Source organism: Crinia signifera, chromosome 3 (genome assembly GCF_055691185.1).
Source record: "Crinia signifera chromosome 3, ASM5569118v1, whole genome shotgun sequence".
NCBI lineage: Eukaryota > Metazoa > Chordata > Amphibia > Anura > Myobatrachidae > Crinia > Crinia signifera.
The window spans coordinates 178,101,057-178,124,559 of NC_139219.1; the positions used below are offsets into that span (position 1 = coordinate 178,101,057).

The 23,503-nt window shown below is 42.3% G+C and overlaps 1 protein-coding gene across 3 annotated transcripts in view; it reads left to right on the forward strand.

The window, feature by feature from the left end:
* USP45 (ubiquitin specific peptidase 45) overlaps nt 1-23,503 on the forward strand; it is a 152,033-nt gene that overhangs the window by 3,867 nt on the left and 124,663 nt on the right. For all 3 annotated transcript variants that reach the window (XM_083176997.1, XM_083176996.1, XM_083176994.1), the window contains exons 2-5: nt 879-989; nt 4,572-4,741; nt 11,059-11,162; nt 22,413-22,513. In XM_083176997.1, the coding sequence (XP_083033123.1) occupies nt 887-989; nt 4,572-4,741; nt 11,059-11,162; nt 22,413-22,513 (478 nt within the window). In that variant the 5' untranslated portion in view covers nt 879-886. The remainder of the gene's footprint in view (nt 1-878; nt 990-4,571; nt 4,742-11,058; nt 11,163-22,412; nt 22,514-23,503) is intronic.

Sequence of the window (23,503 nt, forward strand, 5' to 3'; positions counted from 1 at the left end):
TTTAGAACCTTTAGTAAATTTACCCCCTAGTGTTACTTTGTTCTCCTAGTTCTGCTGGGATCAGGCTCTCTCCCACTATAAATGACAGACTACATTCATTAACTTCTGCCACTACTAAGTGGAGACACACATAAGAGACAAACAACCCTCCAAATACGGAGATGAGAAAGGACATAGCCTTAAGCCTATGAGATTGTAAAGGAGTTTCTGAAACTGCCTTAAGCCCTCACAGGCTCCTTTCTGAACCACATCACCCCAATAAAAACATTTTTCTCTGCACATCACCCCTGAAGACCGTAGATCCTCCAATAGGGACCTACGGTGGTTTAAAGGAACCCTAAAGGGTCACCTGAACCCCTGTCGGGGATCTTCTGAGGGTGACACGGCTTTGAAAAAATTCCCGCAGCAGGGGACCCCCTTTTAGTTGTATCTAAAACACCAAGTAAAACCATCACCCAATTAAATTAACATTTTTTAATCCACACCATATAGCGCAATGGAAAAATAAAAATTCTTTACGTAAACTTTACTTTCTCCATCTCTTCATTTCCATTTAACTCCACACCAAAAATCAAATACAGATCACACAGATAGAATTTAAACTTGCCAGTTTAAGGGATCACAAGGGATAGGCAGCGCCAAAAGCCCAACCTAACAATTCTTCTAATCCATAAGGGACCGGGTAACCCTTAAGAGCTTGGCAGCGCCTAAAGAACATACCAACACATTAGTGAGCGCAGTGTATCACCCCCAAATCTTTCTGCTGGGATCAGTGGTCAGCAGGAAGCTGCACATGCAGCCCCAGAACGTGGTGCCTCAGGCACATTACAGCTGAGCTGCTAATGATATTACCCCTTATCTTTGTATTTTATGTATAGCTGAAGAAATGAGAGTAAAAGAACAGTCATCATGCGGAGGTCGTGATAAGGCAAGGAGGAGCAGGAGAACCAACGGACCTCCAGATGAGGATTCATCAGATGACATTGTTGGTATGATTACTTTTAGTTATAATATGATCAAAGTCTCACTTTCCATGGCATGCAAAGGGTTCATATTTGTTTATATTTATTTAATCAGACATTAGCTTTGTTTTTGTTTTTTTTATCTAAACTGTGAAAGAATATGCTGGCTCTATATACAGTGGTGTGAAAAAAGTTTATGCTTCTCTTCCTGATTTCTTAAGTTTTTGCATATTTGTCACATTTAATAGTTTCAGATCTTTAAACAAAACTGAATAGAAGACAGAGGTGCAGATGTACTAATGCTGGCCACACATCAGACCAACTTTCCTCCAACCATCCAACTAGTTGCTTGGATGGAATAAAAAATATGGTACTGAGTAACCAAAAATGATAAAGGGTAAAAAAACAAAGTTATTCAATACCAAATGGCCCTGTGTGGAATAGTAATTGCCCCCTCACTTAATCATTTAATGAATCCAATTTAATTGATAATTGATTTAAGTTAAACTTGACACAATCAAGCCTGTTGAATTTAAACATCGCTTGAATAGAACTTTTTGAGCAATGTGAAATTGTATGAAAAGTTTCCACCTCATGCCACGATCAGAAAGTTTTTTTATATATAAATGGGGCAGGACGCATGGTGTATTGGTTAGCATTACTACCTCACAACGCTGAGGTCATCGGCTCGATCCCCACCATGGGCCAACTGTGCGGAGTTTGTATATTCTCCCCGTGCTTGCGTGGGTTTACTGCGGGCACTCCAGTTTCCTACCACAATCCAAAAATATAATGGTAGGTTATTTGGCTTCCAACAAAAAAATTAACCCTAGAATGTCTGTGTGTGCGTGTATATGTGGTAGGGAATATAGATTGTAAGCTCCACTGGGGCAGGGACTGATGTGAATGTTCAAATATTCTCTGTAAAGTGCAGCGGAATATGTGTGCGCTATATAAGAAACTGTTAATAAATAAATAATAAAATAAATATATCAGCCTGGAAAGTATTAAAAGCCTTTAGGCTTCTGGTACTTGAGTAAACCACAGTGAGAGCTACAGTATTCTCTAGAAAAAGAGAAAAGCTGGAACAGTGGCATATCTTCCCAGGAGTGGCTCATCTAAGAAGTCACAATAGAACCCATACGGTGACAACGGGAAAAAATGGTATCCATGGGAGAGTTGCAAGGCTAAAACCACTGGTACCCTAGAGAAACATGTAGGCTTCTCACATTTTCCCAAAAAACACATTGATATCCTTCAAACTTCTTTGGGCTAATCTTCTGTGGACAGGTGAGCCCAAAATAGAGCTATCTGGTGTGGTGATATTTTGCTGCTTCCGGACCTAGGCTATTTGCTACAATTGCTGACAAAAGAAAGGATTGGGGATTCGCACATGGTTGGTGGGAAAATTCCATTTATTTAGGATTATAGTTCATTCGGTCATGCCTGACCTCATCAGAGGGGTCTCTCACTAATTGGTCACTTTCTACAATGTGGTCCAATCCCCTTATGTGACGGTCAATGGTGCACCCCCGAGTTATAACTAGTCAATTATCAAAAAAATAGAAGAAAAAGAAATTCGGGTGGGGTGCATGCTTAAACCCCTTGAACTAATATACTATAATACAGTTAAAATATTTTTTATTAAAGATACTAGTTATGTACAGATATTTTGCTCCCAAGGACAATTTCTGTGTGCATGCCTTAAATAATCTGCGACTATATAATGAAAAGTCACTAACTATAGGTGAAATTATAAATAGACTCTGCTATGTGTTTTAGTTACACATAATCTATTGTTTTCTACCTGAATTATCAGTTCCACCATTGAGGGGAAAGGGGCTCGTTTTCTACTAAATAGTTAATCTATATGTAAAGGAGATTTGCTCCATTAATTACAGGTGCATTGTGTTGTTTAGATGGACTTTATCACAAGGATACATGCTAATATTTGAATGAGACATATGGAGTTCTAAAGAACTACATTTTGCAACAAAGTAGATAACTGCATGAGACTGGTGTTATAAAAGATAAATAATAGTGTTCTTTCTAGGAACGGGCACGCAGGGCGTCGCTGCACGGGGACAGCGTCAAGGTGGCAGACCGGGCATGCCGACATCACTGTTCTGGGCGGTCCCAGGCCTCCGACATAACAAAAGGGGCATGCCCGCTACGTGACGAAAAGGGTCAGGCCCGGCCACCGCTGTCAAGAAAAGGGGCGGGACCAACCGCAGCCCGAAGGCTCTGCACTGCCAGGGAAGCACCGGGCATCGCTATCTACTGCGGCACCGGGCTTCCCCGGTACCACCAGAGGAGTAGGAGGCAGGCTGTTTTAGTGGGGTGCTGCCAGAGGGGCAGGGTGCAGTGCCCGGCAAAAACAGCCTAGCAGGAACACTAAATAAGTTCTGAAGGTTATTCTGGTTATAGGATGAACATCATATCCTTGTAGTCAGATTTTTTTTTTTTTGGGCTACATAGGATATATATCTTATTGATATTTATATTCAATTCCTTCTTTTTGTCCAATAATTACACACAGTTTGATTAGCATCCGTAATGTTTGATCTTGTGAGGGAAAAGCAGCTTTATTTTCAAGGGTGAGTCCTGAGGAGTACACTGGGACCACTTATCTTGCAATGCCCCATGGTAACAGGTGAGTGCCTCAGCTGTTTACCTGAAAGACCACCCTTCTTTTCTATCTTTCTGGGACTGTGTATAGGCATGAGACTCTCTCAGTTCTCGTCCTATACTATATAGCAAGACAAGTGAGCAGCAGAAGTTTTGTGCACTATAGAAGTCCCAACTATATGCAGAAAGTTTCAGAAATAATTGTTTATTTATGTAAAATTGTTTAAATTTGGTACCAATGTGCAAAACTATACATGACCCATGATTAAATCATTATCACCAATTTTTGAGTGAATATAAAAAGTACCGATGGAAATAAGGTCATTTTATTATAATCTGGTCAGCGAAAAAAACTTTTCATTACATATTTGCAGATTATTTAAGGCATGCACCCAGAAATTTTCCTTGCGATCAAAATATCTGTACTTAATTAGTATCTTTAATAAAATATTTTCACTGTATTATAGTATTTATTTTATATTTGCTATAATTGACAGAATTATGTATTCTGTTCTCTAGCAAAAAATTACTAGGGACAACGTTAAGTCATCACTCCGTGATCTGACATTGAAGTGCAGTTGGATCATGTAGCAAGACATCAATCCGAAGCGTAAGAGCAAGTCCACCTCTCAGTGGCTCAATAACAAAAACAAGGTTGAGGTTTAGGAATGGCCTAGTCAAAGTCATGATGTGAATCCAAGTTAGATGTGGTGGCAGGACTTTAAATAAGAACTCTCAAAAATTAAATGTGTGTTACTTTGCTTACAAAATAAGTATTGAACTAATTGGGCTGTAGAACACAGAACTTGATTTCATCGGTGTCATTCTAAAGCAAGCCAATTGTCTTTGCACGCACAAGCAGAAAGATCAGATTAGTTGTCTGATTTGCCACAGATATTGCTGTATGGTCAGCATTAAATAGGTAAATTGATAGTGTGGTACATTGGAAATGGGAACATTTTTTTTTTTTTTTTTTTACAGGTCTAACCTGCCACCATGTGAGCAAAGCAGTGGACATGAATCAGGTGAAGAGAGCAGTGTCTGATAGTGTGTGGGCCACATGCACAGAATGTATGAAGGAGAGGAGGATAACGGAAGGAGAGCTCCCTGCCCCGGCTGATGTTTGGCTGTGTCTGAAGTGTGGTTATCAGGTACATCTTTACACATTACATGCAAATATAATTAATCCCATGGGTTTTAAGCACAATATTCCGATACCTATGTAACTTTACAATTGTACAAATACAAGAACCCCAGGTTCCACTCTTTTCATCGCGCTGCATCTTATCTTCTGGTTTATTTACTGAGCGTCAAGTTGTAAACCCAATGCTACTGATCATGTTAAGGCCCAAAAATGAAGAAGATAATGCTTCTACTAGCAAGACATGGCTAGTAAAAGCATTGCCCTTGCATATGTCAGGTATAAACATGTTCAGAAGTGCTGGGTTTTACAACCGGACACTTATACCCATTTCACACCCGCCTGACCCCAATTCACACCATCCGCAATTTACAGGGTTAAAGCTTTTCAACCCGGGAATTTGCTGAAAAGCCCCGGGTTTATCTGTGGTGTGAAAGGGCTAGCATGGGTCTTAAATCCCGGCACTCTGACCCTGGTCAAGAGCAGAGTCGGAGTGCCGGGATTTAAGACCCTTGTTGAGCCTTTCACATCAAAGAAATACCCAGGGTTTTCAGGAAATTCCCAGGTTGAAAAGCTTTAACCCGGTAATTTGCGGTTGGTGTGAAAGGGGTATTAGTAAATAAATCCCTCAACCAAATGAATGTGCATAGTATCACTTTTAAGTCTTATAACACTTGGATTCAAAAAAATCATACAAACATTTTATCCTGTTTTAAAATAAATCTAAATATCTCTCCAGTCCAAAATAGGAATGAAGTGAGAAAATGATGCCTACAAATATTAAAGAGATATAATATGATTACAATAAAATTGTGTACTGTACTTTACTTGTGAGTCCCCCAACCACTGAAATACACCATATCCATCCATCCAAATAAATAGTTTAAGTAATGATTGTCAGAGGCGTAGCGAGCCCGGAGCCGGTGGAGCACACGCTCCGGGCGCAGGAAGCTAGCCTGGCGCCGGAGCTGTGCCAGCACCGCCAGCTCGCTCGCCCGCCTCCGCCGTTGCCCTGCCCGCTCCCCCGCGAGAGACGTGCTGCTGCGGCGGCTATGTAAAATTGTAACAACACGTCTCCCGCACGCTGGACCGCTAGCCAATGGGCACTTGCGGTCCAAAAGCCAATCAACTGGTGGCTGCTGGACCGCGAGCGCCTATTGGCTAGCGGTCCAGCGGGAGATATGAATTTTACACAGCAGCACAGCGCGTCTCTCTCCCGGACCCAGAGGAGGGAGCGGAGGGAGGGGTGGAAGCGACGCACGTCGCAGCGCAGCACAGCAGGGGGAGGGGTGAGGTAAGGTGCACCCTCCCACCCTGCTGCATCCACCCGCGCATCCACCCACCCTGCTGCACAAACCCACCCACCCTGCTGCAACCAAACACCCACCCACCCAGCTGCACAAACCCACCCACCCTGCTGCAAGCAGCCACCCACCCACCTGCACAAACCCACCCACCATGCTGCAACCATCCACCCAGCTGCACAAACTCACCCACCCTGCTGCAAGCAGCTACCCACCCACCCTGCTGCAAGCACACACCCACCCACCCTGCTGCACCCACCCACCAACCGTCCCACCCTGCTGCACCCACCCACCCTGCGGCACCAACCCACCCTGCTGCACTAACCCACCAACCCTGCTGCAAGCAAACACCCACCCACCCTGCTGTACCCACCAACCATCCCGCCCTGCTGCACCCACTCACCCTGCGGCACCAACCAACCCTCCCAGCCTGCTGCACCCACCCACTGACCCTACCACCCTGCTGCACCCATCCTCCCACCTTGCTGCACAGCAGCCGGGAGCGGGCCGCTGCACAGTTCTGCACCCCTGGGCAACGAGCAAATTCAGTCCCCCTTGGCATCGAGCATGAAGCCCCTGGCATTGAGCATCTAGGTAAGTGGCACTTATGTGTCAAATGTGTAATGGACATTATAGTGTGTTATATAGTATGCAATGGGCATTGCGCTGTGTTATATAGTATGTAATGGGCATTGCGCTGTGTTATATAGTATGTCATGGGCATTGCAGTGTTATATAGTATGTCATGGGCATTGCGGAGTGTTATATAGTATGTCATGGGCATTGCGGAGTGTTATATAGTATGTAATGGGCCTTACGGTGTGTTATATAGTATGTGATGGGCATTACGGTGTGTTATATAGTATGTGATGGGCATTACGGTGTGTTATATAGTATGTGATGGGCATTACGGTGTGTTATATAGTATGTAATGGGCATTACGCTGTGCTATATAGTATGTGATGGGCATTACGGTGTGTTATATAGTATGTAATGGGCATTACGGTGTGTGGTATAATGTTGGTCTGTGCAAACTTTTCACTGCGCAGGAGCCTCACCTATGACATATTGGGGGGGAGGGGGGGCGCAAAACATGCCCTTGCTCCGGGCGCCATGGCACCTAACTACACCACTGATGATTGTGTTAAGTTGCTGTGAAGCCATCTAATAAAAATCCCATTAATGTGACTGAAGCATTTTTTATCAGACAAGGTACAATTTGCACAAGATTATACAGTGTTCCCTCCAGGTGCAGGATGCTGATAAGTGAGGAGGGAATATTTAACTTTGAAAACCAAAATTGTATAAATTATGTATTGCTATAGTTTTCACATAGTTTTTTGGTTACAGGACATGTTCCAATACAAGTTCTCCACTTTATCTCTTTTGAAGGTTTGATGCATTTCCCTCTTAGTGTATTAGGTACCCCATAATATTGCCCACTCACGCACAGATCCCGGCGGTGCGATGCTATGCGATGGGGTGCATGCTCCCGCGGCACCTCATTGCACAGTACAAAAAGTGTGTGCTGCACATACTTTTTGTACTAGCTTTTTATTGCATAGCATCGCATCGCATGCACATCGTATGCACAAGGCATACGATGCGATGCTATGTGTGCTAGTTAAGCACAGAACGCACGCCGGGATCGATGCGTCTGTGGGCACCTTAAGAGAAGAGTTGGATCAGATGTGTCCACATACATCTATTCTCCGTGCGATACAATAATATAGGCATGCTGCATCTCATTTTAATCAGCAGGAGCTGATTGTGTCTTATTAACTAATTTTGCAAATAAAACACATTTTAATGGAAAAAGGTGCAAAAAAAGACACCCAGCATTACCAAGTTGCACCATGTCATTGCATGACTAGAAGGGCTGTTAAAGATGCTAGATGTGTCCAATTGCATTTAAAGCTGATTAGCTCAGGCCCTCTATATTGCGATCCAAAACCTGGAACCCCTATTGATCGGTGATCCCTGTCACGGTTTTAGACTCGGGAGGGTGAATACCAAACCGGGAATTGGCTTGATCTGACTCAGGGGTGTGGAGTCTAACCGTACTGGTGGTTTTCACCAGTGACCCCTCCAAGCGGGATTTGAGCTTCGCTGCACACGGTACGCCGGTCGCGCCCCCCTGGTCAGGTTTCCCACATGGTTCTGGTAAACACTGGGAGTAAGGCAGGGTAAGCTCTGGAATGCTCATGGTCAGACTAGCTGGGTCATACACTGGGAGTTCACAGGAAGCAGTACTCAGGGAGCAGGCAGCAGAATGATCCCAGAACAAGCCGAGCTCATACACAGGATGTCACGGATGCAGTACACAGGGAGCAGGCACGAGAAGGGTCGAGGTGAAGCCGGGTCATTAACAGGAAAACACTGGTAGCAGTACAGAAGGATTAAGCAGGATAGTTGTCACGGGAAAGCCAAAGTCAATCACTGGAAGTCTGTAAAATGAAGCACAAGGAACGCTGGAGCAGGTTGTGAGCATATACTCTGGCAGGGACTACCTGCCGGGAAGTGCCTTTTATAAGGAGCTAATGAGCTCATCTTTCGGACACTGGGCTATTACCTCACAGGTTGCTAATCAAGGAGACTGTGCAAGGTCTCATCCAGGTGCTGTAATCAGCCTGCAGTGTTCAAACTAATACACAGATGGGGGTATTCAATGTGTCGCCGCTATTTCCGACGGGGGAAATAGCGGCGGCTCCCTATTCAATGCTGTCTTTAGCGACAGCATTGAAGCGGGATCACGGCAGAACGGGCCCGACTTTAGAAGCTGTCGGGCCCGTTCTGCCGATAACGACCGTGGATTGTCGCGATCCCGGCCGCAGATCGACAATCCACAGCCATTTTCGCGGCCACGCCCCCGTTGCGCCGATCGGCAGGCGGGACATTGAATCCCGCCTGTCGTTCAGCTGTCGGGCTGACCGCAAACGGCCAGGATCACGGCTGTCGGCAGGGATCGACAGCCGTGATCCTAGATTGAATACCCCCCAGAGCTGGTTAGCAGCATGGAGCAGAGGAATGCAGAGTAGAACCAGCAGGAATTAACAAGGCAGGTAAACACTGAAAATACTTGAATGTTGTGACAAACCCTCTCGCAGAACCTGTTTCTTATGAAGCATGTAACTAAATAGAGTTATTATTATCTTTTATTTATATGGCGCCACAAGGGTTCCGCAGTGCCCAGTTACAGAGTACACATAATCAACAAGGGGGAAAAAACAAAACAGTAACTTACAGTTGAAGACAATACAGGACAAATACAGGGTAAATGATTATAGGTATATCAGCTGATTACTGCATCATAAGTATCCAGGTGGCAGCAAACAGCATGCTTTGGTGCAGTTGAAGACTGCTGAAGTAAAGCAGGCCATACATGCTGCAATGCGGCTGTCCGATGTGTGCTTTGAGGTGCGCGCTCCCGCGGCACCTCATCGCACAGTACAAAAAGTATGTGCTTGCACATACTTTTTGTACTTTGTTTTCATCACATTGGATCACATTGCATGCACATGCAATGTAATGTGATCCGTGCTAGTTAAGCACGGAACGCACGCCCGTATCGGGACGTGTATGTGCGGCATAAAGATACACGCTGCTATTTAGGGCGTGCTTTCCGTGCTGTACTGGCACGGATCACATTGCATCACATTGCATTGCATTGCCTGTGCATGCGTTGTGCATGCAATGTTATGAAAACAAAGTACAAAAAGTATGTGCAAGCACATACTTTTTGTACTGTGCGAGGAGGTGCCGCGGAACATCGGAACAGCACGCATCGCAGCGTGTATGGGCAGCTTAAGAAAGGATAAGCACATGAGGTAAGAGGTCCCTGCTCGTGAGAGCTTACATTCTAAAGAGTTGCCTCTCTCTACCCATACAACCAACGATTACAACTGCTTGGAGTACCCCCCTCCCCTATTTTGTTTGTTTTTTTCTTTCTTTTGTTTTCTAACATACATACTGTTTGATTTTATTAATGTGTTTATACTGTATTGAAAATTCTCAATAAAAATTTAATTAAATGGAAAAAAAAGATGCTAGATGTATGTGGATACATCTGTAGCAAATCTTGTACTGAACTCCTCTAGATTAGGTTGAGCTGTAGCATATGAATATCAGTATTTCAGGTTACTACAATGTTGGCAGATAAAACTATTTTCAATGAGAAATATATTTTCATATACTCCTGGAAAATCAGGTATGTACAATGAAATGTAACACCCCATATACACTAGTTGATATCGCTTAGAAAAAGCTTTCAGAGCGATATTGGGGACCATATAGCCTAGTGTCTATGCTCCCTGTCATTTTCCTGTGTGCTTTAACGACCCCCTCCCTGGTCCAAGCATGTCCCGACAATGGAGGTCATCGTTAATGACGGCCTTGCTGCAGCACAGCCGTCACTTCCCCTGCCGTTGCTCACCTGTGAGCCGTCTAGTGTGTATGCACTTGCTGATGCCTGCCCCGACACTGCCCATATTGGCGGCAGGGGGTGTTGGCTAGTGTGTAATGGGCCTAATATGTGTTTATTTAGATGATATATTTATAAGCTCATAGCACCTAATTTTTTTTTTACTATTTTTGACTGTTCGCAGTTACAGATTTGATAGTATACTTTACTATTATATAAAAAATGTAAAAGCTTTTACAACTTTTATGTTTCATGTTACAAAATGTTATCCTCCTGCATTATTAGTACCCATTTTCCAAAACAGTAGTTGAGAGAAACTAAATGTGGCGGTGTGGTCTCTTCACAAGAATTATGCAAAAATACATTTCCATTTTGGAATTTTGATATGCCAAATTTCTAGAAAATTACACTTTTTACTTTCTTATGTTGTCTGTTGGCAGATGCATTGTACCTGGTAACAAATTCCTAGTACAAGAAAGTATACCTGGCCAATAAAGCTGATTCAGATTTTCTGACACCTGAATTTTTACCAGATATAAGACACCTTTTGCATCATATAGACTGATTTTAGGTTAGAAGTCTCACTTATTTTTGTTTATTTAGGGATGTAGTTCTACCTCTGAATGCCAGCACTCCTTGAAACATTTCCGGTCTTCAAGCACTGATCCTCACTGCATCGCAATAAATCTATGCACTTGGGTTATTTGGTAAGTATTATATTAAAGTATGAAAGTGCCCAGAGTTCTCCTCAGAAGCGTTGTGGAAGCAGTCGTCAGCCTGTTGCTAAAATATACACATATTGTATATACCTTTCAAAGATAAATGTCTATGTCCCGAAAGTGTGCTTATCATTAAGGGGCTGATACAGAATGAGTACTATTGCAAAGCAAATGACCATTTGTGGGACGTAATGGGGAACTGGCAACTCAAAAGCAGGCGAGTTTCGAAAGCTGTGTGTAGCACATTTAGTGACTGCGATCGCATACGCAGTAACAATCGTCCCTGCATCTTACTGCCAGCTGCCGTGCCGTCCCTGCATCTTACTGCCAGCTGCCATGCTGCATGACCTTTGGAATATTCAGAAGGTTGATGTTTGACCTACAGATGGAGCATCCCTCTTACTTGCAGGGGCTGGCGGTAGATTCGCCAGCTGCCGAAAGGGGAGGCGCGCATTAGTCCCCTTACAACGAAGCGCCCCCTGGGTCTCCAACGCTGTTTCCCAACGCGGCCTCCCCACTCCCCCCCTACCCCTGCCCGTCTCCCTGAAGCGGAAACAGGCAGGGTTCCCGTCCCACGCTGCCAGAAAACTGGGACGCGCGTGCGTGTGGGATGCTCGCGCGTCCCAGTCACCAGTAGAGGCGGTCTGGCGAGCCCCAGCACTAAATGAGCGGCGCTACATCTGTATGTGTGTCCAATTGTTACATTTTTTATTGCAACAATGGTTTGGAGACGCCACCAGTAGCCGTCTCTATGAACCCATCTTATATTCGCAAACCCATGCTGCATTATAATTAAAGTTGAATATATGTTTGTGACATCACAGCCACTAATCATATATATGGCTTCATAGCTGAAAATATTACATGTGTGCATTTGCAATACGCCAACCCCTTGTTCAAGAAATCCTTTAAACACACTCTCCTCATCCATCCGATTTTGGGTGCACTGCAGTATTGATTTTTTAGCGCAGCAAGTTCCATTGTGCTTTACAGTTGGAAACATTTATAAAACAAAATGGGTATTTAAAGACAGTCAAAATGGTAGGAAGGCCCTGCTCACAAGCATACCATTTATAGAGAAATAGGCATTGATACACAAGAATAGGTGTTATCTGTTGCATAATGGTCCACCAGATTACAAAGGTTCTTGGTGGGCTGTATGTTAGCCATGGGTCAGGAGGGTGGAAAGGTTAGGAAGAGAAAATAAGTACGGATATTCCAAACGACATGGAAAAATTACAGATAAAAACAAATAAAACAGGATTTCCTGCGTTCACATCACCTCAAACACCTGCTCCACACCCGGGTAGGAAGACAAGGTGAGCGACTCAAAAGATGAAAAATAATTGGAACAAGGTCCTGAGGAGGATTTCCCTGTACTATCTGAACCTCGGCAGCTCTATTTTTCATTTTGGGCTTGGACACAAGATTTATTATGGATGGTCTGGGGATCCTGGAATCTAAAGATACCTTTCAGCGCACATAGGACACCGAGTTATGGTGAGCTTGCATTCCATGGGAATTGGAGTACCCCGGTGTTATTGAAAGATACCTTTATGTGCATGTAGGGCCTGATATACAGGTCAGTCTTAAGGATATCTCATCCCTTTAAAAGTATTGAAGTGGATTAGAGCTTTGATTTGGTGTTTTTCTATCTTTTCACTCTTCATGGGAACATTTCCATTGGAGAATTGCTGAGCAGACGAAAGTGGAATGAACATCGCGGTCTAGAGACAGCGCACCAGTGTCAATCCATATGTTTTTTTATGTGTATGCTTGTATGTGGGTTTGGTACCCCAGGACGGTACACGGTGCAGCAGCCTCAATTGGAGCGGCTGAAACTACTTTCTAAAAACCTCTTTGCCATTAGTGTCCTCCAGATGGGATGGAAGAGGAAATATCGTTTTTGTGCTCGCCTTAAAATCCATTTCCCTTAATCCATTTGTGGACAATGTGATCACTGTCTAATTTTTCTAGTTATGGCTTTACCTGTTCAGTAGGTATATAGATTTTCCTTCTTCTGTGCAGCTTTTTTATTCAAAAACTGAGGTCTGGCGGAGGTAGGAGAGATTAGAGGGGGTGCAGAGCTGTTTATTTAACCACTTAGTGCCTAATCTTTTTCCAGCCCCTCTAACACATAGACATCCCTAGATGGATTAGAAATGAACTTTATGATTAGTATAAAAATCCCATAATTTTTGCATAGGTATAACTATTATATATATTATTATAGAACTGTACCTCACCATTCTGGCTGGTTGGAATAAAAATCTGGTAATGGATGAGAGTAAAAATAAGATTGTAAACTTGCCTACAATCTATGTGCACCCAACCCAAGGTGGTATGTGCTTTTTCAATGTTACATGCTGAAAACTAGGAAAAGTTATGTGACTAATGCTTATGTTTATTGCCTGCATTGTGTTATAGTAAAACATTAACATGTTTAACTCAGACCTGCAAGCCTGTAAAGGTGGCCATACATCAGAAAGATCGATCTTAAGATCGATTGCGCTGTGTCCAATTTCCCTGCAACTCCCTGGCAGTCCTTGGTGGTTTTTGGACACAAAATGTGCACACAATCTGCATACAATCCATCTTACAATCAATTGAGATTGTATGATTGGGTACAATATCTTTCTGATGTATGGCCACCTTAACCCCTGCTTATTGTTACTGATATAAGGTGACACATTCTTACACATAAATAAATAAATAAATAATAGAATCATATGACTGCTGCTGTTTATTTCTGAGTGGTGGCTGTTTAAAAAATGCTGGCAACTGACACTAGTACTGGTCCTATTTACTCTGCTGGTTATATTTAGGTTGGCACCTGTGTTCAGCAGGAGCTCTGCAGAATTGGATGCAGTCATGTGCTGTTTTTAATGTCATTCTGCTTTTCGGTATATAGTTACATTATTCTTGCTATTATTCAATATTTCTATTTTTAAATTATTTGCATATGCTCACCAAGGCGATACGACTACTATTGTACAGTATGGTACTTTAATATGCAGTCCCTTAAATTGTCTGTGGGGTTAGTTATGAAGGCTGTTCCATTATAGACATTATAATGAAAAAAAATCTCTTTTGAAAATGTTAAGCTGACCATCAGAATGACCAGCATCCCATACTGATTGTCACGATTTCCCTGGCAGCTTTCCAGACAGACGATAGATCTTATCTATCGTAAGATCAGCAACTCCAAGCATACTGGTCGTTAGCAGCATCTTCAGATCATGTGTGCAGCGCACATGATCTGAGGGTCAACATCACCACAAAAAGACATGCAATGCATCGCACAGCCAGTCAAAATCGTGCATTGGGGCCAGAAATCGTTCTGATGTATGGCCAGCTTTAGGTTTATTATGTCTTTTATTTTGCTGAAAGTATCAAAAATATCTTGTTAATATTCCAGATACAGTTGTTTGTTTTATTTTATTGATCAGCTAGAGCTGCGGTAGCCAACTCCAGTCCTCGAGAGCTACCAACAGTTAATGTTTTCCCAATCTCCTCACAGAATCACAAGTGAAGTAATTAGCTCCAGCTGTGGATCTTTTAAAATGTGTCAGTCAGTAATGAGTGCACTTTTGCAGCAGCTAGGTTGTCTGGAAAATGTGAACTGTTGGTAGCTCTCGAGGACTGTAGCTATAGCATGTGTCTGGGCATTAAAAGTAAAAATAAATCTTCCCTCTCCCCCTCTATACCCCATCGCTGCCTACCGACAGCCTCAAGAGTTGGGAACCTTTTCCTGCTGCTCTTCAGTTTTGCTTTTTTCCTTTCTTTTTCAGAAACTTATAAAAGCTGGGCTGTATGCTGTTGCAAGCCTAGGTGGGCTCCTGCGAGGAGGCCTGAACACAGTAAGGTGGTGTCTTCAAGGATTGTCCTACCATATCAGAGATGCCCTGTTTGGGTGGCTAGATTCCCCCAGCCGCTGGAGGCTGGCAGGGGGTGGTCAAGGCAGTGAAAGCACAGTGAATTTCTCCTAATTTCCCTCTGCTTAGCTTTCATCTTCTGCAGAGGCATCGGGCTTCTGCAGTTAAGTGGCAACTGGGGACTGCCTTCTGAGGCTTAATGCCTAAAGGTCATCAGGCTGGAACATGACTTTGTCCACATTCCAGTCTGGTCAAGAAGCCCACCGCATGACTGTCCATCCCATCACCTTCTACAACCTCAAGAGGATTTGGGGGTGGAGTCCACTTAGGGTGGCCTATTTTGACTTCAGAAAAGTGGATCCATAACATTGTGTCCAGAGGTTATTCCCTTCATCTCTGGTGTTATCATCAGATAAGAATCAATTGACCGATCTAGTGTGACACATGTTGGCCTTCCCTTGGATCCCTCAAAAGTAGTGGCTCTATAGGAGTCCTTACTTTTTTCTATTAGCATCAGAAGTCAATTTCCGCAAATTAAGAAGGATTAATGCCACTGTATAGGTCATTGGTACAACCTCATCTAGAGTACTGTGTACAGTTCTGGAGGCAATATCTCCAGAAGGATATAAATACATTGGAGACTGTACAAAGAATGGCAACTAAAATGATGCATGGCCTACATCACAAAACGTACCAGGAAAGACTAAAAGCTATTAATAGGTATAGTTTAGAGCAGAGAAGGGAAAGAGGGACATGATAGAAACTTTCAAATATATGAAGGTACAGGTAGGAGACATTCTTCACAGGAAGAGGAGCAACAAAACACGAGGACATGCACTGAAACTAGAGGGAGAACATTCAGGGGAAATTTGAGGAAGAATTACTTCACAGAAAGAGTAGTGGATAAGTGGAATAGCCTCCCATCAGAGGTGCTAGAGTCAAATACAGTACTACAATTTAAACATGCTTGGGATAGTCATATTGATATCTTTACAAAGAAATAAGGATCAAAAATGTTTGGCTGTAGCATGTTTAAAAAAGGGGCAGACCAGATGGGCCAAGTGGTTCTCATCTGCTGTCAAATCTATTTTTCTATGTTACCTCCTTATCAATGTAGCTGAGGTTTCTACTAAAACATCTTCCAAAGCCAGATGGATTTTTCCACCAATCATTCTCCATTTTGAGGTTCCTAAGTAAAAAAAAATTGAATCCTTCATCAATTTTTTGTTCAATCTTTTGAACCCAGGTGACTTAATTGCATCCTTGGATATTTATCTATGTATTCCGGTTTGGAATCAGTACCAAATTCTCTGGTTCATAGTTCTTAACCGTTTTTAGTTTCAAGTACTGCCGTTTTGTCTCTTGACACCATGTGTATTCATAAGGGTGATGTTTGTCATGGTCACAATGCTTTGTCAGAATGGAGTCAAAGTCTTTCCTTACCTGGATGACCTTATTCTCACAGCCTGGGTGGTGTCTGACCTCTAGGCTCAATTTGTCGGTAAGCTCGCGGTTGGATATCCAAATATCTGAATGTTCTTCATGGTTCCTGCCCAATAGATTCTCCAATTGGGATTTTTTCTTCTCACTCATCGCAGTGTGTCTTCCTGCTGGCAAACAATATCTTGAGGGTTCAGTCATTCATTCAACTGCTTCTCAAAGGAAGATACTATACATTTTGGTGTGGAGTTTTGACTTTGTGGAGTTTGCCAAGTTCCAATCCTAGACTTTTCAGCAGTGAAGGAGCCCATACACGGTCCGTTGTGGACCGGCTCCGTTCTGTACTATGCGATGCAGGCTCCCACGCATCACATAGTACGGTACAAAAAATGTGCTGCACATACTTTTTGTACTAGGTAAACATCGTATCGGATCGCAGTGCATGCACAAGGGATGCGATCCGATATGATGTATGCTGTTTAAGCACAGAACGGATCCAATGAACGGACTGTGTATGGGGGGCTTAACTGTTATCCAAATGGAACAGATCTCCCCTCTAGAGCCTGCTCTCTGTTCATCTGTCTGCCACCCCAGTTCTCCACAGACTCTCCCCACACAGATTTTGGAGCTTTGGCCAGTCTACCTGCCTCTGGTACAGTTGTGCTCATAAGTTTACATACCCTAGCAGAATTTGTGATTGTTCTGGCCATTTGTCAGAGAATATGAATGATAACTCGCAAACCTTTCTTTCACACATGGTTAATGGTTGGGTGAAGCCATTTATTGTCAAACAACATTGTTTACTCTTTTTAAATCATAATGACAACAGAAACTACCCAAATGACCCTGATCAAAAGTTTACATACCCTTTTAGATTTTGGCCTGATAACATGCACACAAGTTGACACAAGTGGGTTTGAATGGCTACTAAAGGTAACCATCCTCACCTGTGATCTATTTGCTTGTAATCAGTGTGTGTATAAAAGGTCAGTGAGTCTCTGGTCTCCTGAAAAACCCTTGCATCTTTCATCCAGTGCTGCACTGACTTGTCTGGATTCTCTGTCATAGGGAAAGCAAAAGAATTGTCAGGATCTGCGGGAAAAGGTAATTGAACTGTATAAAACAGGAAAGGGATATAAAAAGGTATCCAAGCAATTGAGAATGCCAATCAGCAGTGTTCAAACTCTAATTAAGAAGTGGAAAATTAGGGATTCTGTGGAAACTGCCAGGAAAATTGTTTGGGGTACAAAGAAAAATCCACAAATAACTTCAGCTGAACTACAGGACTCTCTGAAAAAAGTGGTGTGGTTGTTTCAAGATGCACAATAAAGAGGCATTTGAAGAAAATTGGTCTGCAAGGTCGAGTCGCCAAAAGAAAGCCATTACTACACACATGCCACAAAGCATCCCGCTTACAATACACCAAACAGCACAGAGACAAGCCTCAAAACTTCTGGAACAGTCATTTGGCCACAACCATAAACATTACATTTGGAGAGGAGACAACAAGACCTATGATGAAAGGTACATTATTCCTACTGTGAAACAGGGAGGTGGATCGCTGATGTTTTGGGATGTGTGAGCTACAAAGCCACTGGAAACTTATCAAAATGTATGGCAAGATGAATGCAGCATGTTAGCAGAAAATACTGCACCCATTAGCCCGGAAGCTGTGCATGGGACGTTCCAACATGACAATGATCCAAATGATCACTCAACCACTAGCCGTACATGAAAGAAAAGTTTGTGAGTTATCATTCATATTCTCTGACAAATGGCCGGAAAATCACAAATTCTGCTAGGGTACAGTGGCGGATTGAGGGGGGGGGGCACCCGGGCACATGTCCCCTGTCATTTATTGTAGCTGAGGACCAGGGCTTTTCAACGAGCCCAGCCCCGTGTCTCTAGCCCCCCGGGAACCGGAGATATTGCCTGGCAAACCTGTGACCAAATCGGTCAATCGGTTCCAGAGATATTGCGTATAAACCGATTTTTTTATTTTTGAAATGTAATTTCATGGCTGTTCATGTTCTTTGAGGGCAGATTACTCTGGAACCAAACGTTCCAGTTTCACTGGATAAAAGTTCTTCAATATAATACTTGTCTCATGTAAATGGGTCAGTTGGTTCCGAAGATATAGCCGGTTAAATGAGATAACTGGTTAAAGGGGGGAGGGGTGGTTTTCTCTCCCCCTCACACCAGAAAATGCAGGGACTAGGCTGGTGTAAAAGGGGCCAACCTGGGAATGCATTTTCTGGTGTGAAAGGGGTATTATTTCAAATAGCCGGGACCTGCAGTGCTCTGAATACAGCCAGGCTCTGCCACTGTCAGTGGCTATCACTTCTGCTGTCCCCCATTTACCTCAAGCATGTATTCCCCCTTGGCAATGAGCATGTAATCCCACATGGCAACAAGCATGGAACCTCTGGCAATGAGCATGGAACCCTTGGCAATGAGCATGTAGAGAAGCAGCACTTATGTAGCATAATTTTTAATAGGCATTATGGTGTTTGGCATAACACATAATGGACATAATGGCGTGTAATTTAACGTGTAATGGACATTATGGTGTAAATGTTTAATGCAAGCCTTTGGTGGACAATGTCCCTGTTTATGAAGTGTATTGTGAATTTTGGCTTAATCTGTGTGGCATTATGTGAATTCTGGCTCAATCCATGTGGCATTATGGGAATTTTGGCTCAATCCGTGTGGCATTATGTGAATTTTTTCCCAATCCGTGTGGCATTATGTGAATTTTTTCCCAATCCGTGTGGCATTATGGGAATTTTGCTCAATCCTTGTGGCATTATGTGAATTTTGGCTCAATCCATGTGGCATTTTATGCATTTGGCTCAATCCGTGTGGCATTATGTGAATTTTGACACAATCCATTTGGCATTATGTGAATTTTGGCTCAATCCGTGTGTGTTATTATGTAAATTTTGACACAATCCATGTGGCATTATGTGAATTTTGACACAATCCATGTGGCATTATTTGAATTTTGGTTCATTCCATTTGGCATCATGTGTAAGGGACAAGTATAATGGGGTCTAGTATTTTGTTGCATAATGTGTAGAAGTTGTATATGGTGTTGACACGCCCCCTGTTGAGTGGCCACACACCCTTTTCTGGAGCGTGCCTTTGGCGCGCGCACAACTACATCCTTCACTTTTGTCACCATAGTGGGCCTGCGTACTTTAAATGCCAGGGCCTATTTTTAATTCCATTCCCACACTCTCCTGCCGCTCTCTTAGCATGTACACTGGCACCACTAACACCGCCCCTCCCCCACCCAAACCCTTTTTTATCATGGTGCCCCCCCCCCCTGTCATTTTATCCTGGATCCGCCCCTGCTAGGGTATGTAAAGTTATGAGCACAAAGGTACATATTCTTTATATTGTTCTTCAGCCTGTGCTGGAAGATTTTTATCCTTTTAGTTCCAAGACTCCTGTACCTGCTATCTATCCCATTATCCCCATTGTCCCCCATGGAATTAGAAAAAAACGACTTCAAGCTTAACAACAAAAATCCAGTTTTTCAAAACAAGAGAACTGTTAAATAAATGTTTCCGGGTGAAAAAGTTCTCGGCTAGTACTCCCAAAATTGGGAAGTTTCTTGGGAACCTTCAGTGTCTTGTACAAACAGTATTAACACTAAGTTCATCCTGCTAGGTGTGTGTACAGTGGTGGAGGTCATATATTGTTCTAGCAGAAAAGAAGCTGTTAATTTTTTGTCATTTTGTCAAACGTTGTATAAAATAAAAGCGAGACGGCATGCACTGTATGCAGATGCTGACTATCAGGTGTAGAAATGTAAATTTGTGTGTCTCACCTACATTATATTGATTCCAGATAGTATTGTAGGAGGGATCTATTACTATGCATACAGAGACTTTTCATGATCTCTCCAAGTGGAACGACAAGGGGTGGTATCATTATTTTGTAATACAGCCTTTTCCTGGACAATTACATGTTGTCTGACTTCAGTAAACAGTGAAGATAAATGCCAGCATTGCTGTTATTCGTTATATAAATTCAAATACATTTTTTTTTGTGAATAAAAATGTTTGCTTGCCAATTTTCACACCTCTTTTGTCAAATTCACTTGCACTCAAAGGGTTAATCAGAAACTGACCAGATTACATTACAAATACTTGTTAGTAAACACATTGGATACCAATTCACTCATTTTCAATAATAAATGTATCAAAACAATTCAATTGTTTTGTCTTAAAAACATATTAATACAAGAATTCATATCCGTAACACCTGTAATGTAATACAGGTTGAGTATCCCTTATCCAAAATGCTCGTGACCAGAAGCATTAGGGATTATTCTGTATTTCGTAACATTTTTATATTTCAATGTGGTATCTTGCCTTTATGTTGTATAAGCTCAAATCAAAAACATGAAATACACATATATTTTATTTGTGCATGAAGTAAATTTGAATGCCAAACAATCATTTTCTTGCACATATTTAGTGCCAGTTACATATCATGTCCCCAGTAGTGCCAGATGTCCCCAGTAGGTTTGTAGCAAAAAATAAATAAAGTACACAATGGTTTTCAGAATAATTTGGATAGGGAATAAGGGATACTCAACCTGTATATGAATAACACAAGACTTTGATATACAGAGTTTCCTGTGCACTATAAGAAATGTTAATAAATAAAATAAATTGACAACATCATTGTATATCCTATAGAATTATAGATCAAAGTAACGTAGTCTATAGGTAATGCTGCTAGAGCTACAGTACCAGTCCTGTGGAAAGCCACAACCCTTCACACACATAAAACCTGGTTTGCCAAAATCGACTATTACATGAAGATGGAGGATGTATTACTATCCGCAGTCGACAAACATTAAGACTTTGCAGCAGCATGGCTCCCTTGGCTAGAATATAAGACCTATCCGGAATACAAAGACTCTCTTTCTTAAGCAGCCTAGCTTAGTACGGCTCTAGACTAGTTTCGCTTTCAATCGCCTTTATCTGTCTCCCCTACCTTGGGAAAGGTCGGCTCCCATCTTTCTTCTCCCTCCTTTCCTTCCTTCTCTCTCCCTACTCTCATCTGATTTTCTCACCTCATTTTGATTGTATTATGTTGAATCAGTTTACAGACCCACGTGGACTCTATTTGTAGCAGCCAATATGTCACCCATTATTTGAAACTGTCTGTCTCGCTGCGTCGAGATATGTTGGCTTTACATATGTTTTCTTTGAGCAAAATCGCTTTAGTCTGTTACCTTTATTATTTCCTTTAAATTTCAATAAAAACAGATTATACCAAAAAAAAGTAACGTAGTCAGAAATTCTATTTAGGGACCCATATCCAGATGTAATCAGGGGGAGTGAGCCATAATATTTTAGTGGACTGTTTGTGGAACTAATTTATAGTCCCTCCAGTCAAGTAGCCTATCTTATGAAACTGGTGTGAGACACAGACGCCGTTGGCTCGCTACTCTTTAAAACTAAAACCTACTGTAAGTGAATTTCTTAGCTATTGCTCTAATATTGCAGAGTTCAGATGTGCAATATTGAATATGCTGGAATTAAATTAAATGAACAATAACTTGATAAATAATGTATTAAAAAAAATTCTAGGCAGCCACTTGGCCAGAATTTGAAATGTTTATGGCAAAAAAAGGCTGTATAAAGCATTGCTCTTAGAGCTTTTTATAAGCAGCCTGTAAGATATATTCATTTTGGTTTATTGTTAACCGTTTTCTTCGAATGAAATGGCTCTCAGACACTGTAGAAAAAATTTGGAACTTTTTTAATGTATTATTTCCACACTATATTCTACTCTTGTGTGCACGGTCCGAGATATTTTGCCTACATCCCAATAACGTCCAATTTAATAAGCTTTGACATTTTTGGGGGTGACAAACATAACATTTTGTTAATCTTTTCAGTTGTTATGAATGTGATGAAGAGCTTTCAACCCACTGCAACAAGAAAACACTTTCTCAGATGCTGGACTTTCTGCAGAAACAATCATCTCGCTCCAAGAAAGGTACAGATTCAACAATTGTAACTATCATCATGTTTTCCATCAAAATCTAACATTCTTGCCATTATTCTGATGTGTTTTGTGCTAATTCTTTATGTTCTCATCTCTTATGTGTGAAATCCTCTGTATATTTAAATGTGATACAGGTTCAGTAAATATTATACTAGTATCTGTTATCAGGGGAGAGCACAATGCTTAAAAGTCCAGGGGATGGGTTCTGGCAGAACATTCTTATGTCCTCACTGTATCCGATTAACATGGATCTCCTTATACTTACAGTATATTCATTTTGCTTGGCACAAAATGTGTGTATATAATATATGCCCATTAATCTCACACCATTTGATTTTTTAATAGCATTGTATTTAACAATGGGATTGCCCATGGATCATATTGTGAAAGTATATTCCATTATTGTAGTCTTTGTTGTTGTTGTTTTTTTTTTTTAAGTGATATCCTTATTACAAGGGGATGTAGTTAATATGCCAACAGGGTCATCACCTTTACAGTGGAATGGCTTCTTTTTCTAGTAGTGTTTTTAGGTCATGCTAAAAAAGTGCTAGACAAATGAAGAGTTCCGACCTGTTCATACCCCCACTATACACGTCGGCGTGGAGTTGACTTTATAAAGTGTGGCGAGCGTCCTTTGTGTGTAAATGTGTCGTTTATTATGCATGAGATGCACTTGCATCCGCACCCCCCTTTGTGCACAAGACGCACGTGCTACCGAACCCCTAACCCTGTCTCTCTGAAGTGAACATGGGCAGGGATGCCGTACCCTGCCGCAAGAATGACTGAGGCTCGTACTTCTCAGGCAGATGGAGCGCATGATTGCCTCTCCGCCGGAGTCTGCCAGCGCAGGGGATCTGGTGGTTACCGGCGCTGTGTGAGAGGCGCTGACTAGGCTTGCCAGGGCCAGACCTGCAGCTCGCCGGGACAGTATGGTGACTACGCTGCCTGACGGGACACTACGCTGACTACACAGGGCTGCTG